The sequence below is a fragment of the Elephantulus edwardii genome, unplaced genomic scaffold (genome assembly GCF_000299155.1).
Source record: "Elephantulus edwardii isolate Elephantulus edwardi_28Jun2011 unplaced genomic scaffold, EleEdw1.0 scaffold00171, whole genome shotgun sequence".
Classification (NCBI taxonomy): Eukaryota; Metazoa; Chordata; class Mammalia; order Macroscelidea; family Macroscelididae; genus Elephantulus; species Elephantulus edwardii.
The window spans coordinates 4396123-4409751 of NW_006399921.1; the positions used below are offsets into that span (position 1 = coordinate 4396123).

General features: G+C 44.4%; 1 protein-coding gene across 1 annotated transcript in view; it reads right to left on the reverse strand.

Annotated features, from left to right (window-relative positions):
- Positions 1-7669: 7669 nt before the first annotated feature.
- Positions 7670-13629, reverse strand: part of GRIK4 (glutamate receptor, ionotropic, kainate 4) — a 496433-nt gene continuing 490473 nt past the window's right edge. The window contains exon 20 of the mRNA XM_006895612.1: positions 7670-8178. Coding sequence (XP_006895674.1) covers positions 7822-8178 — 357 coding nt within the window. The 3' untranslated portion in view covers positions 7670-7821. The remainder of the gene's footprint in view (positions 8179-13629) is intronic.

Here is a 13629-nt window from a genome sequence, read left to right on the forward strand (position 1 = left end):
CTTTTCTTGGAGACTGAACTGGGACTTCTGGTCTCTCAAATTGTAAGAGAATACATTTCCATTTATGGTATATATTTGTGGTATTTCTGTTATAGCAGGACTATGGAAGGAAGGGGGAGCTCTGGGGGCCTAGTGGTAAACAGATGCATTGCCAACCCAAGGGCATGCAGTTCATATCCACCAGTTACTCTGCGGGAGAAAAACTGGTCATCTCCTCCTGTGCAATTTTTTTTGTTGTTGGTGCCATCAGGTATGACTCATAGTGACCTTACGAACAGCTGACCTGCACTCTTTCCTATCCTATGCCATCCTCATCATCTCTGACACACTAGAGCTCATTGCTGAAGTCACCATGTTAATGCATCTTGTTGAAGGTATATTTGCTGATCATCTCCAAGCATGACGTCCCTTTCCAAGGAATAATAACCTTGTCTAGCTACATGTCTAAAGTATAACAGATGAAGATTCATCATCTTTGTCTCTAAGGGGCACTCTCACTGCATTTTCTCCCAATACATATCTGCTTGTTCTTCTGGCAGTCTATGGAATATTCAGTGCTTTTCTCCAGCACCATAACTCAAAGGCATCAATTCTTGACGCCTTTGAGCTGTGGTGCTGGAGAAGAGTATTGAATGTACCATGGACTGCCAAGAAAACAAACAGATTCATCCTGGAGAGGGTTAAACCAGGCTGCTCCTTGGAGGCAAGGATTCTGGGGCTTCGTCTGACATACTTTGGACATGTTGTAAGGAGAGACAGGTCTTTAGAGAGGGACATCATGCTGGGGAGAGTGGAGGGACAGCGCAGGAGGGGAAGACCCTCTATGAGGTGGATTGATTCAGTGACTGGGGTAATCGGGATGGGTGTGTCAGAGGCAATGAGATTGGCACAGGATAGAGCAGGGTTTAGGGCTGTTGTACATAGGGTCGCTATGAGTCGCAAACGACTTGACGACACATAACAACAACCTGTCTGATGCACAGCAGGTGATTGAGAAGACTATGGCCTAAATCAGGCACATCTTAGTCTTTGAACTGACATCACTGCTCTTCAGCATTTTGAAGATGTCCTTGACAGCAGACTTGCCCAACACAATACGTATCCTGATTTCTTGACTGCTGATACCAACGGTGTCGATTGTTGATCCAAGCAAGATGAAATCATCCAGTTTCAATCCTTTCTCCATCTATCACATTGTTGACTACTGGGCCTGTGGTGAGGATCTTTGTCTTTTTGATACTGAGATGTAATCTCTACTAAAAGCTGTAGCTCTTGATCTTCTGCAACAAGCCTATCATACCCTGCTCACAGGAAGCAAAGTCATGTCATCGGCATAATGCAGGTAGTTAATGAGTTTTCCTCCAATCCTGATGCTGCATTCTTCTTCATTGAGCCTGGTTTCATGAATTATTTGCTTAGCATACTGATTTAATAGGTATGGAGAAAGGATACCACCCTGACACATTCCCTCCCTAATTTTAAACCATTCAGTGTTGCCTTGCTCCATTTGGGTAACTTCTTCATCTACCTATATATTCTGCATGAGCACAAGTGTTCTGGGATTCCCATTCTTCTCAATGTTAGCCATAATTTGTTATGATTCACACAGTCCAATACCTTCACAACCGCTGGAGGGTCAGTTTCATCTTGATGGTACATAACAACAAAAGATAAGGAAGAAAAATAGAATGGCATTTCAGGAGATAAGGATTATCAAAGCAAAGGCACAAAAGTAGAAGAGATTCATGTAACCCACAGGCTTAAAAAAAAGTTGAAAGTGGTGTGGTTCAATAGCAACAGTCTGTTAAGGAAGGAAGGTAAGAAAGTGTCATGAGGAGATTCAAAGGCCAGTAAGAGCTGAATAGAGAGGGCTCTGAATTCTCTAGAAATAACCACAGCCTGAACAACTCTGCCTTATGGGAAATGAAAAATATACTAGCTGAATAAAAAGGTTGTTTCTGAATTCTTACCTTATTTGCCAACATAGCCACTCACTCACTAACAAATTCATTGTCTAATCTTTTTTTTGGGGGGGGGAAATTATGCTTTGGCTTAAAATGGACATGCTGATTGTTAAGTACAGAGTATAAATGAAAATTCACCTGCATTGTTCTTGCTCTTACCAGTGTTCAATACCATTTATTGGCAGAACATTCTGTCTGTTCCCTGATTGCTGTCAGAGGAACTTTGTTTTGCAGCTGATAGAGGGGATAGGTTTTCAGCAGTTAGCTCAGGTGTCTTATTATTCATTTGGGAATGGGCGAACAGCACTTCTCCCTTCATGCATCTACATTCAGCTTAGAAATAAATTACATCGAAGACCACTCAGTGAGAACTAAGCCACTAAAAGCTGGAAGCTTAAACCCAGCACCCAGCAATGCAAACTAGAACCACGGAGAAAGGCTGAGGTGATAATGGGACATCTCTTTCTAGAAGAGGACATTACCAGGATAAGAACACTGACAGGAATCTACAGGTCTGCGCTGAGTTCACACACACACATACACACACACACACACACACACACACACACACACACGTGTTTACCTTATTTAAAAAGAAAAAATCTTCACATCTCAATACAGTGCCGTCTTTGACTTGATGCGCTGTCAGCTGGTTTTTAGAACCTGTCAGCACATTGGAGCTTCGCGGCACGCTCAGCCCCTTGGGAATACTCTCTGGCCTGTGCTCTTTGTCTGCCTTGACTTTTGTCCTTTCATCCTCACATCTGACCAAGTTTTCCTGATTTCCAATGCCTTCTCTATGCACACTTGATGCTACAGGATTACAGATAATGTAAAAATGAAGTTACATTATTTTCCAAGGAGAGGCTACTAAGAATCTAATCAAAGCAATTCAAGTAGAATAACATTCTCCTGCTATGGAGAGCTAGAGTGTTTAATGGACTGAACAGGAAATGAGATATAACTGTTTCTCTATAGCAGAAATCTGGGATTTAATTCTGTATTAATTTTTCACATCGGTTCCACACCTTCAGTTTTGTGTTCACACTCCTTCTCAGCTACTTTTAAAAATGTTTAATCCTTTAATTTTTTTTTTAAGATCTCATAATCCACTTTGGTTTCATTGCTCAGTTCATGCAGTCTCTCTGTATTCTGAAGGCCTAGGCTGTTTCTTCAACTAATTCCACTAATACAACTTAAAGAAGCTCAGAACGAGATAGGGGTGAGAATCTCTAAACAGTGTTGGCAGCACACAGGAAGGAACATAATCCGAGAGCCAGAATCCTTCGGAAAGAAACACTGTGGGTGAAAACAGAACAGCAGCAACAATCTATCTTCAATCAGAAGAGGGTTGAATTCATCAACATTAATTAATTAACCATATTTCATACCAAGAGAGAGGAAGCAAACCTAGTTTTCCCAGACAGTAAAAGAAAATGTTACATCCCAAATACACAAACAGTCCTGCTTCCTCTCCAAGCCTTCAATTGCTGTCTTCAGCACCTGGAATCTTAAGCTTCTCTGTATTTCTATGTGGTTTAAATGTCAGACCATACATTTTCTGCACTTCGTTATTTTTGTGCGTTCCTTTCATTGTTCCTTACAGGTAGGTTTTGTCTCCCCAGGCAGGTATAGATTGTTTCTTCTACTTGCTCATTATTTCCTGCAGTGATAATGTGGTGCCAGGTGCTTGAGAAATACTCTCAAGGTCATGCATCAATTTATGAAAGAGTAGTTAACAAGGTGGGAGACTTTTTAAAGTCTTAGATCCCTTTTTTATGTAATTAAAAGAGAACATTAGATTGGGTACAAGGAATCTGAAGATGAGGTGGGAATCTTTAGCTAATTTCCTTGCAGGGGGATAATATATTCTGCACTTAGGTGTTTGACCTCCAGCTTCCATTATATAGATTCTTCACAGGTGCCTGTAAAGAGGATAAATTCCCCAGACACTGCATAAATTGCAAAGCATTGATTCCCTGACAAGCCTCAATAAATCCAAGCAAGCGATATATTTATTTTTTATACTAATACATGTTCCTATTCTATGGCCACAGAATATGCTTAATCTACTTACACACCTTCTTGGTACCTAAACTTTTCCGTTATTGCCTTCACAGAGTGCTTTCTTTCTTGGTTTCAGAATTTGTACCATTTGTTTAACGGTGATGTTTACTAGTCCGATTTGGAAATTAAAAAAAATGTAAACGAGGGTCTATAAGCCGTAACAGAACTTTCCTTGTCCAGGTGCCCTTACACTTCACCAGTATTGCTCACTCCCTCAGTTGTAAATTATTCTGGAGGCATCTTTTCCCTGGGAGCCATCCGAGTTAACAACTGTTTTCCCTCAACAGAAGAGTTTTTTGACAGCAAGTCCTCCTCATTCTTTGTGGCACATCATCTCATTACCAGCCCCTGAAGGCATTCTGGTTGGTGAGAATTGCCCCAGAAGGGTCCAGATGCCCTCAGAGATGCAGGTAATGCAAGCTTTAATTTCTCTCTTTGAAAAGGCCCCCAAGGAAGCACTACCTTTAAGCAAAAGCTTTCTGAAAGGATTCCTTCTCTGAATTTTTTCCAAGCGGGCCCCTTTGTCATTACCCCAGGAGAGCTGACAACCAGTTAGGGAATCAAATCTCCCTTATCTTTCCCAGACTGTTTTCCCTTGCTGCACACACCCCATTGGCTGGAGAGCCACAAATGGTTCTCTCAAGCTTTGGGCCACCAATCTGCCGTGTCTGAAATGCCCCAGCCCTCCGTGGCCTCCTGCATCTAGCTCCTACACCAAGGGGAAGTCCCCCTTGGATTCCAAAAGAAAATGAAACTCCTTGGAATTCAAAACTAATAAACTTTCACAGAGTGGCCTCAGGTGGGTTGGTTATCATGATATTTCAGTCTCACCTAACCAATAAGAGGCCGGGCTGGCAAGTTCCCAGCATGAATATTCTCACATGAGCACTGGATTAGAGGAAGCCAAAAAGATTTTTGACCATCTACACGCTCAACTTACACCCCACCTGGGTTCTGAGGTGGAGATCTTGTGACAGTTGGGGCCCTGCAAAGCAATTAAAAGAAATAAAGCAAAGTATTCTATTTTAATTGATGTAATCTTCAAGCTCCCAGTGGAATCTGGGCTGATATCTGACTAGAGTTACCCTAGGTATCAATAGATGACTATTCTGTGAAAGTGCATTTAGGAAGACAAAACCCTATGAATCCTGCCCTTCATTAACATGTGTATCCATGGGGGGCGGGGGGGGGGACCGGCTAGGTTCCCTGGGCTGAACATTGAAAGGAGCCAGATTTTTCTGGGATCTGAATAAAGAACTTGAGGGAGTTGGTGGAGTTGAGAGGTGAGGAGAGAGAGAGAGAGAAGGGCAGGGGAAGCAGGGGAAGACGCAAACTGAGTTTCTCTTTTTGTGTTCTGAGCACCCGGATAGTAGACACAGAGAACCATACTTTCCAAACCAAAGCAGCTTTCACCCATCACTAACATTTCAGGGTTTGTTTCGGTTTTATTGTAAATATTGCAGCCAAAGAAAGATAAACAGACAAGAAAAACAAAAAAAACAGCTTTTGGATACAGAGTCAGATAGAAAATACAGAATGGAAAAGAGAGCCAACAACCAACAGATAAAAAATGGAGACAAACCCAGGAAGAAAACTAGCTGGTTGCCGGTTCTCTCGCCAGCTGGAGTGAGGTGCAGCGATGGACGTGCCGGCTAATAGAAACTGTCTAGTGCTGTCAGTCTTATCTTTATTCCACATGGTGAAAGGGACACACTTTATAAATGATTCATGGGGACATTTAGTTCACTAATCCATTTTAAAAAGTTTGCTATTGATCAAGATATCCTGCTCATAAAAACGAGTTTTAAAAAACCACCCTTCCCACCCCAAGTGTGACCTGGCAGTGCAGGCACATGGTCAGAAGCAGGAGCTGGCACTGTGGGTTGAGGAGCAGAGGGCACCGTGGGGTCTGAAGTCAATAGGCCGATGGGTGCCCATCCCACCAAATCCACGTGTCTCCACTAGGCTGGAGACAAGGTTTAAAAAAAAAAATAAATACTCAAGTGTCCTGCACCACTTGCTGACATTAGATGGTTAAAGAGGAAAAAAGGGGAAAGGACTGAGATTTGTGAGAGAGGCTGATAAAGGGCATAGCTGGCATCCTTTCCAGGACTCACCTGAGTACCACCTCACACTCAAGGTGGCAGCTCCAGCCAGCTGCCCTGCCACACCGAAGGTGCCGACCTACCCAAATGGCAAACACATGGAATTAAGCTCGTCATCTTCCAAAGATGTCTTTATTTTAGTACATTCAGAACAGAAACAATTCCAGGACAAGTCAATTGGGGGGGAGGGGTGGATGCTTAGCTCTCTCCTTTTGAATTTAAGTTTACAATCAGAAGTTGCATAGAATTTGTTTTCTGTCAGAAAATGAAAACTCTTGGCGTGAAACTCCCAGGTGGTGAAGCCAAGCAAAGGTCAAGCAGTTGCAGGAAACCGCACCCCCTTCTATCAGACGCTCAGACCCCCCCCAAGCTCCTCCCAGGTCTAGCATTAACCAGCAGTCACCGCACACCCTGGAAAGTAATTCCTGTTCTAAACGCTTCACGCAAGAGGAGCCATTGCCAGAAAGGAGTTTAAAACTCAAGTGTTTCCAGTCCCCACGTCTGTAAACATCTGTGCTATAAAACCTCACGTACCTCCCAGGAACCTGCCAAACCAGTGATCGCTCAAGGTCTTTCTATTTAATAAACACACACACACACTCATGTCCAGACACACGTAACTTGCACCCAGGTCTCAATTTAAGTAGCAAGCCACTCCCTGGTCCAAGACAGGCTAGAGAGGTCTGACTTCAGAGGCAGCCGTTGAGTTTGGTTAAAAAGAGATTCCGTTGAGAAAGTGTGCACCCATTCCAAAGGGCCCAGGGGCACGGAACACAGTACCCTGGCCTAGACCATGACCTCTGGTGCAGCCTGGTCCCTTCCCTGTCTGCCTTCTTCAGAGACCATGTTCACACAAGCCCAAATCAAACCCAGTCAGAAAGAAAGACATTAACCCCTGAAATTCCAGGCATTCAAGGCCTCTTTGAGTACTATGATTCACACCCCCCCGCCCTTCTATTTTGGCATTTTTTTAAAAAAAACCTGATTTAATGGACTCTTATTTGTGACCCTCCATCATATTCTCCCGAGATGCCCCTCCCTACTTCCTCTTTCTCAGTCACCTCCCAGAAAGGACGGCTCAGCACCTTAAGTCTACCGTGTTGGTGACTCCATGTCCTAAAATTCAGGAACAAGAATTATATAGGCTTCCATTCCCTAACCCCCAAATTCCCCCTCCAAAGGAAAAGAAACAACTCCATTAAGCAAAGTCACAGAAAAAGAAATAAAGAGGGAAGAGGGGCGGAAAGGGGGAAAGAAAAACGAAAATATACAAAACCAGAAAATAAAACAATTTTTCCCTGTTGAGTTTAATTTTTTTTTCTTTTGTTCCTTTAAGAACTAGACCCAGGGTACAGTGGCCCCTTCCTAAGGAGGCGTCCGCCCATGATCAGACAGGTCTGGCTGGCCAGGGACCCCACCCCGACGCTGTGTTACTTCTGTGGGAGAAGCGGGGCTCCCTGTGCCCTGGAGGAAGGGCGTCCCCTGCGTCACCAATCTCCAGGTGGAGCCCGCTCAGGACCAGGTGCTGTCTCGGGCTGGGGCGTCGGGCTCTTTGATCGCTTTGCAAAGATACTGTATCCAAAATCCGAGAGCAGTTGTGACGCTGTACAAGTCTGGGCTGGTGCGCAGCGGGCGCCAGCCCGGCCCTCGCCTCCCCACCCGGCCTCAAGGCTGCGGGCGCCCGGCTACTCGGGCTCGCTGCTGTTGGTGGTCTTGTCCCACTCCAGGCTCTCCTCGCTGCGCGAGGGCGACGGCCGCGCCCGCAGGCCCTGGAAGCGGCGGCACTCGGGGCAGACGCGGATGTGAGTGCAGCCGCGCGCCACCAGGGCGGCCTCCTGCGCCAGTCTCTGCGCCAGTGGGTCAGGCTCCCCGGCCCCACACAGCTTGCCGTTGCTGAGCGTGGCTGTGCCCCGGGGCCTGCGCTCCTCGGGCATGGGGGGCCGGGGCTGTGGCACCCCAGTGCGCCGCCGGCGGGGGTGGATAGTGTCCTGACACAGGATGATGCTGCGCAGCTCACTCACCATCTCCTGGCACACAGACACCTGGAAGAGACAGAGAGGTCACAGCCTCGCCGCCCAGAACCTTAGTCCCCAGTACTGTGGGTCAGCGCGCGCGCGCGCGTGTGTGTGTGTGTGTGTGTGTGTGTGTTCCTCACCCACTCCCACCCCAACATCCCCTCCCCACCTGATGGTCATACACCCTCCCCCATCTGATTGCCATCTGATGGTCACATGCCCTCCCCCATCTGACAGTTACACACCCTCCCTCATCTGATGGCCCCACTCCCTCCCCATCTCATGTTCACACTGCCCCATCTGATGTTCATGCACCCTTTGTAACAAACCCTGTCTGCTTGTTACTCATGTCTGAACACCTTCAAAGTCAGCAATCTTAGGATCTTACACACATCTAGCTGATAAATCCTTCCTCTGGCTGAGTCAACAATTCCTCTCCCTGAGATTTTTATCCATTGATCCCAGGAAAATTTGTACCTTGAAGCTCACTAAATAAAAAAAAAAAATTAAAAAAAATCCCTCCTATTGTATTTTGGAATGCTGCCATGTTCAAACGAACGTCCCACTTTAAAGGTTCCATTTCTTTTAGTCGGATAGCCATGACCAGAGATGTACACGCAAATCATTACTACAATCCCCAAGACAACAGCAAGTACTGCTACCACAGGCCCTCAAACCCCTGACAGGAGACATGTGGACTATGGTTCAGAATTCAAAAGACTGGTGAAGCCAAGTTTCTCTTTGGAGGCAAGGACTTTTAAGCTCCATCTCACATACTTTGGGCACATAGCCAGGAGGGACCAGTCCTTGGAGGTGGAGTCCTTCCATCATGCTTAGAAGGGTGGATGGACAGTGGAGGAAAGGAAGACCCTGGATGAGATGGATTAACTCAGTGGCTGGGTTAATGGGGTAGGTGTGTCCGAGTGAAAGAGACTGGCTCAGGATAGGGCAGTGTTCAGAACTATTGTACATAGGGCTGTTATGAGTTACAAGTGACTCAATGGCACATAACAATACAACAACTACAATGCACTATGTATACAGTATTTAAGTATCACACCCATTGGGTCCTGGGCCAAACTCAATATTCAAACACGTATTAATATTGCTGTAGCAAAATTTATGTGTATTCCTAAGGAGAAGAAGAAAGACCATAAATGGTAGCCTCATACCAGCTGCAACTCAAGACTTGAATTTGTTCTTCAGTTCCTTCAGCTTAATTAATGCTGAGTGAGTTCGGCGCCTTTGATTTTCTGACTCTAGCTCTGTGCACATTTCATTATAATACTTGGTTTTCCTGAGCTGTCCTATGAAATCTTCTGTTCAGCTCCTTAATTTCTTGATTTCTTATCTTTGCTTTGGCTTCTCGGTGCTCTTGTGCAATATTCAGAGTCTCTTCTTACATAGTTCCTCCTCTGTCTTTGTAATGACCTCCTGCATTCTTCCTGGAGGATATTCTTTCCATCTTCCCACAGCTCATCTAGTCTTCGCTCATTAGTGTTCAAGGCCTCAAACCTGTTTCTGAGATGGTTTTGAAATTAAAGTGGGATAGACTCAAGGTCAAATTTTGGTTCCTGTGGGTTTAATTTTCCTCAGCTTCAGCTTGAACTTGCATATTAGTAGTTGGTGTAGGCCAGCACCTGGCCTTGTTTTCACAGCGATTCTTTCCACAGATGTAATTGATCTGATTTCTATGAATAGTATCAGGTGAAACCATGTGTACAGCCTGTTTATATTTCTTATAAAATGTATTTGCAATGAATAAATCATTGATTGTATAAAATTCTGTATTCTATCTCCAGCTTCATTTTTGTCTTCATGTCCATGCTTTCCAACTACTTCTTTCTTCTCTGTTCCCAAATTTTGCATTCCAGTTACCCATTATTATTAATTAAGCCTCAAGGTGCAATACTTAAGGATGTTTTGGACAGAATATTAAATGATCCAGGAAGCATTAAAAGAAGGTGGGAAAAGTATACAGAATTATTGTACCAAAAGGAATTGGCAGACACAAAAGAATTTCATGAAATAACATATGAGCAAGAGCCTGTGATGATGAAGGGAAAAGTTCAAGCTGCTCTGAAGGAATTGGCAAAAAACAAGGCCCTAGGAGTTGACAACATGCCAACTGACACATTTCAACAAACAGATGCTGCCCTTGGTAAGATATGCTCACCAACTTGTGCCAAGAAATCTGGAGGACAGTCATCCATTCAACTGACTGGAAGAAATCTATATTTGTTTCCATTCCAAAGATAGGTGACCCGACAGAGTGTAGGAATTATCAAACAACATCACTGATATCACATGCAAGCAAGATTCTGTTGAAGATTACCCAAAAATAAGTGGAACAGCACATCAACAGAAAACTGCTGGAAGTGCAGGTTGGGTTTAGAAGAGGCCGTAGTACTAGGAATATTGTAGCTTATGTTAGATGGATCTTGGCTTAAAGTGGAGAGTCCCAGAGTAATGTCTATCTGTGTTTCATTGACTTTGCAAAGGCACTGTGTGGATCACAAGAAACTGTGGCTAACACTGAGAAGAATGGGAATCCCAGAACATATAATTGTGCTTATGTGAAACCTTTACTTGGACAAGGAGGCAGTTGTCAGAACAGAGCAGTGAAACACTACATGGTTCAAAACTGGGCAGGGTGTATGCCAGGGATGTGTCCTATCTCCATATCTTTTCAATCTATTTGCAGAACAGATTATCTGCGAGGCTGCACTATTTGAGGAGAAATGTGGCATTAGGATTGGAAGAAGACTCATCAACAATCTGCCTTATGCAGATGACACAGCCCTGCTTGCTAAAACTTGAGGAGGAACTGAAGCACTTGCTGCAGAAGGTCAAGAACTGCAGCCTTAAATATGGATTGAAGCTCAATATCAAGAAAACAAAGATTCTCAGCACTAAGCCAATTGGCAGCATCATGATAGATGATGAAGAGATTGAGATTTTTAACAGCTTCCGTTTGCTTGGCTCCACAATCAGCACTCTTTGTACCAGCAACCTGGAAATTAAAAGCCAAACTGCATTGGGAAAGTCTCCTGCAGAGTCTTCTCCAAATTACTGAAGAGCAACAGCCTGGAGACTAAGGTGCACCTGATTCAGGCCAAGGTCTTTGCAATTACTTGCTATGCATAAAAACGCTGGACAATGACTGGGGATGATAGAAGAATAATTGATGCCTTTGAGTTGTGGTGCTAAGAGAACAAACAGGTTCATCCTAGAGAGGGGGAGACCAGGCTGCTCCTTGGAGTCAAGGATTCTGAAGCTTTGCCTGACATACTTTGGAGTCCATGAAGAAGGATGTCATGCTTGGGAGGGTGGAAGGACAGCACAGGAGAGGAAGACCCTCAATGAGATGGATTGATTCAGTGACTGGGGTAATGGAGATAGTTGTCAGAGACAATAAGAGTGGCACAGAATAGGGCAGGGTTACAGGACAGGGCTGTTGTACATAGGGTTGCTGAGTTGCCAGCGACTTGACAGCACATAACAACAACAACAGACCAGGTAACATCAAGTTTTGCTGCCAAATGTATTTGTGCCAAATTCTGATGTGGGAATTTGAGACTTTCTGAGCTCTTTGCATTTCAGGACTGTAGGTGAAGAATTAAGAACCCGTACCACTAATAATCTTTCTACCCACGACCTCTGGCATTGTTTATTTGCCAGCTCTGGTAAACATTTTACTCACTGGATCCTCTCAGAAGCCCTTATTACAAATCATGGATTTTGTCATACCCATTTCACAGGTGAGGACATGGAAGCGTAGAGACATTACATATCTTGTCAAAAGTTACTGGGCTCAATATTTAAACATAATTTGAATGGTCAAATTATGTGAATGTAATGTGAATGTAAATCTAAGTTAATTCAAAATCCATTATGTGTACTCTATTCAGTTTTCTGCTTTGTGCTGGGAAAAGAAGCCTTCTGGAATTCAGTTTCAGTTCATGTTATTGTTTTGTTTTCTAGATCTACAGATACTCTAGTGTAGACAAATGGCTGAAATAGCATCTACTTGCTGTTATAACTACTGAGAGTGTTCTTAGTTCATACTGAAATTTTCAAAATATATCATATGAGCTCATGTGAGAAGAACCAAGCTTCACAGGCCCTCTACTGTACAGCCTAAGGGGAAAAGGCCACATTAGAACTTGAGATCTGGATTCTCGACTCATAGTTGCTTATCAGCAGAGAATTTAGGCAAGACACTTAACCTCTCTGTGCTTATAACAATAACAACAAAAAGAGTAAACTCTCTCTAAATTATTTTATAAGAATTATGTATCAACTACACATCAAGCACTGTGCTTTGCGAATGGAGAATACAGAGATAAGACACAGCACAGCCCCTGCTCTCAAGCAGCTCACTGTCTAGCAAGAGGAGGTTGATTTAAAAAAAAAATCGTAACACTGTATAAATGCTCTGCTTTTATGGTAGAAAGGAGGCATGATCACGATGGACTTGATTGGTTACGGGAAAGTTTTCACATGGAAGGAAAGAATTGAACTAAATCATGTAGATTAAATAAATACCATCACCATTCACACAATGGGCAAAAAGAGAAAGTGGTTGAAGCTGGAGAGAGAAGTAGGAGGGGACCAAGAGAACTTGGTGCCACACAGATGAGAAAGGAGAGTGTCCCCAGAAGGAACTGCCCCTCGTCCAGGGCACACTGGAGTCCAGGAAGGCCCCGTGGGCTCTCTTTAGTCTGTGCTGCTCTGATGAGGGCTGAAATGGGTAAGGAGGAAATGGAGACTGAGCTGCTAGGATCTCCCTGATATGGAAAGCGGAAAGGATAAGGCAAGAACCTGCAATTTGTGGTTATGTTTAAGTCTGAGAGACATTTTAGCGTATGTATTGACTTCGTGGAGACAAGAGGTGGGGTGGGGGGGGAGACCTAAAGAGAAGCAGGATAATACTGGAGTAGATGAGAGATGATGGGATGAGGACCTGGGATGAAGGAATTAGATGGCACATTTGCTGTGCCTGAGGGAAACAAGAGGGTTGGCTACAGCTGTGGGGATGTTTTTAGGTGGGGCTGGCGACTCCCAATTTTTTAGTGAAGCAGAAAGTCAAGTCCACCTCTAAGCAAGGAGCATCAGAGAGGCTGATGAATACATGATGGCTTGGGAGTCCTGAGAAATGGGAGAGGAGGCTGAGCACGGAAGAGCCGAGCAATGGTGTGCAGTGAGAAGGTCCTCACTGACGCTGACCACCACACATTTATAGGAGCACTGTCCACACACCTGTGTCTTCCCCAGGGGCAAGTGAGGGAGGAGGTTTAAAGAAAACCTGTTGTTGTTGTTGTTATGTGCTGTCGAGTCGTTTCCGACTCATAGCGACCCTATGCACAATAGCCCTAAACCCTGCTCTATCCTGCGCCAACCGCACCGCCTCTGACACATCCATCCCGATTACCCCAGTCACCGAATCAATCCATCTCATAGATGGTCTTCCCCTCC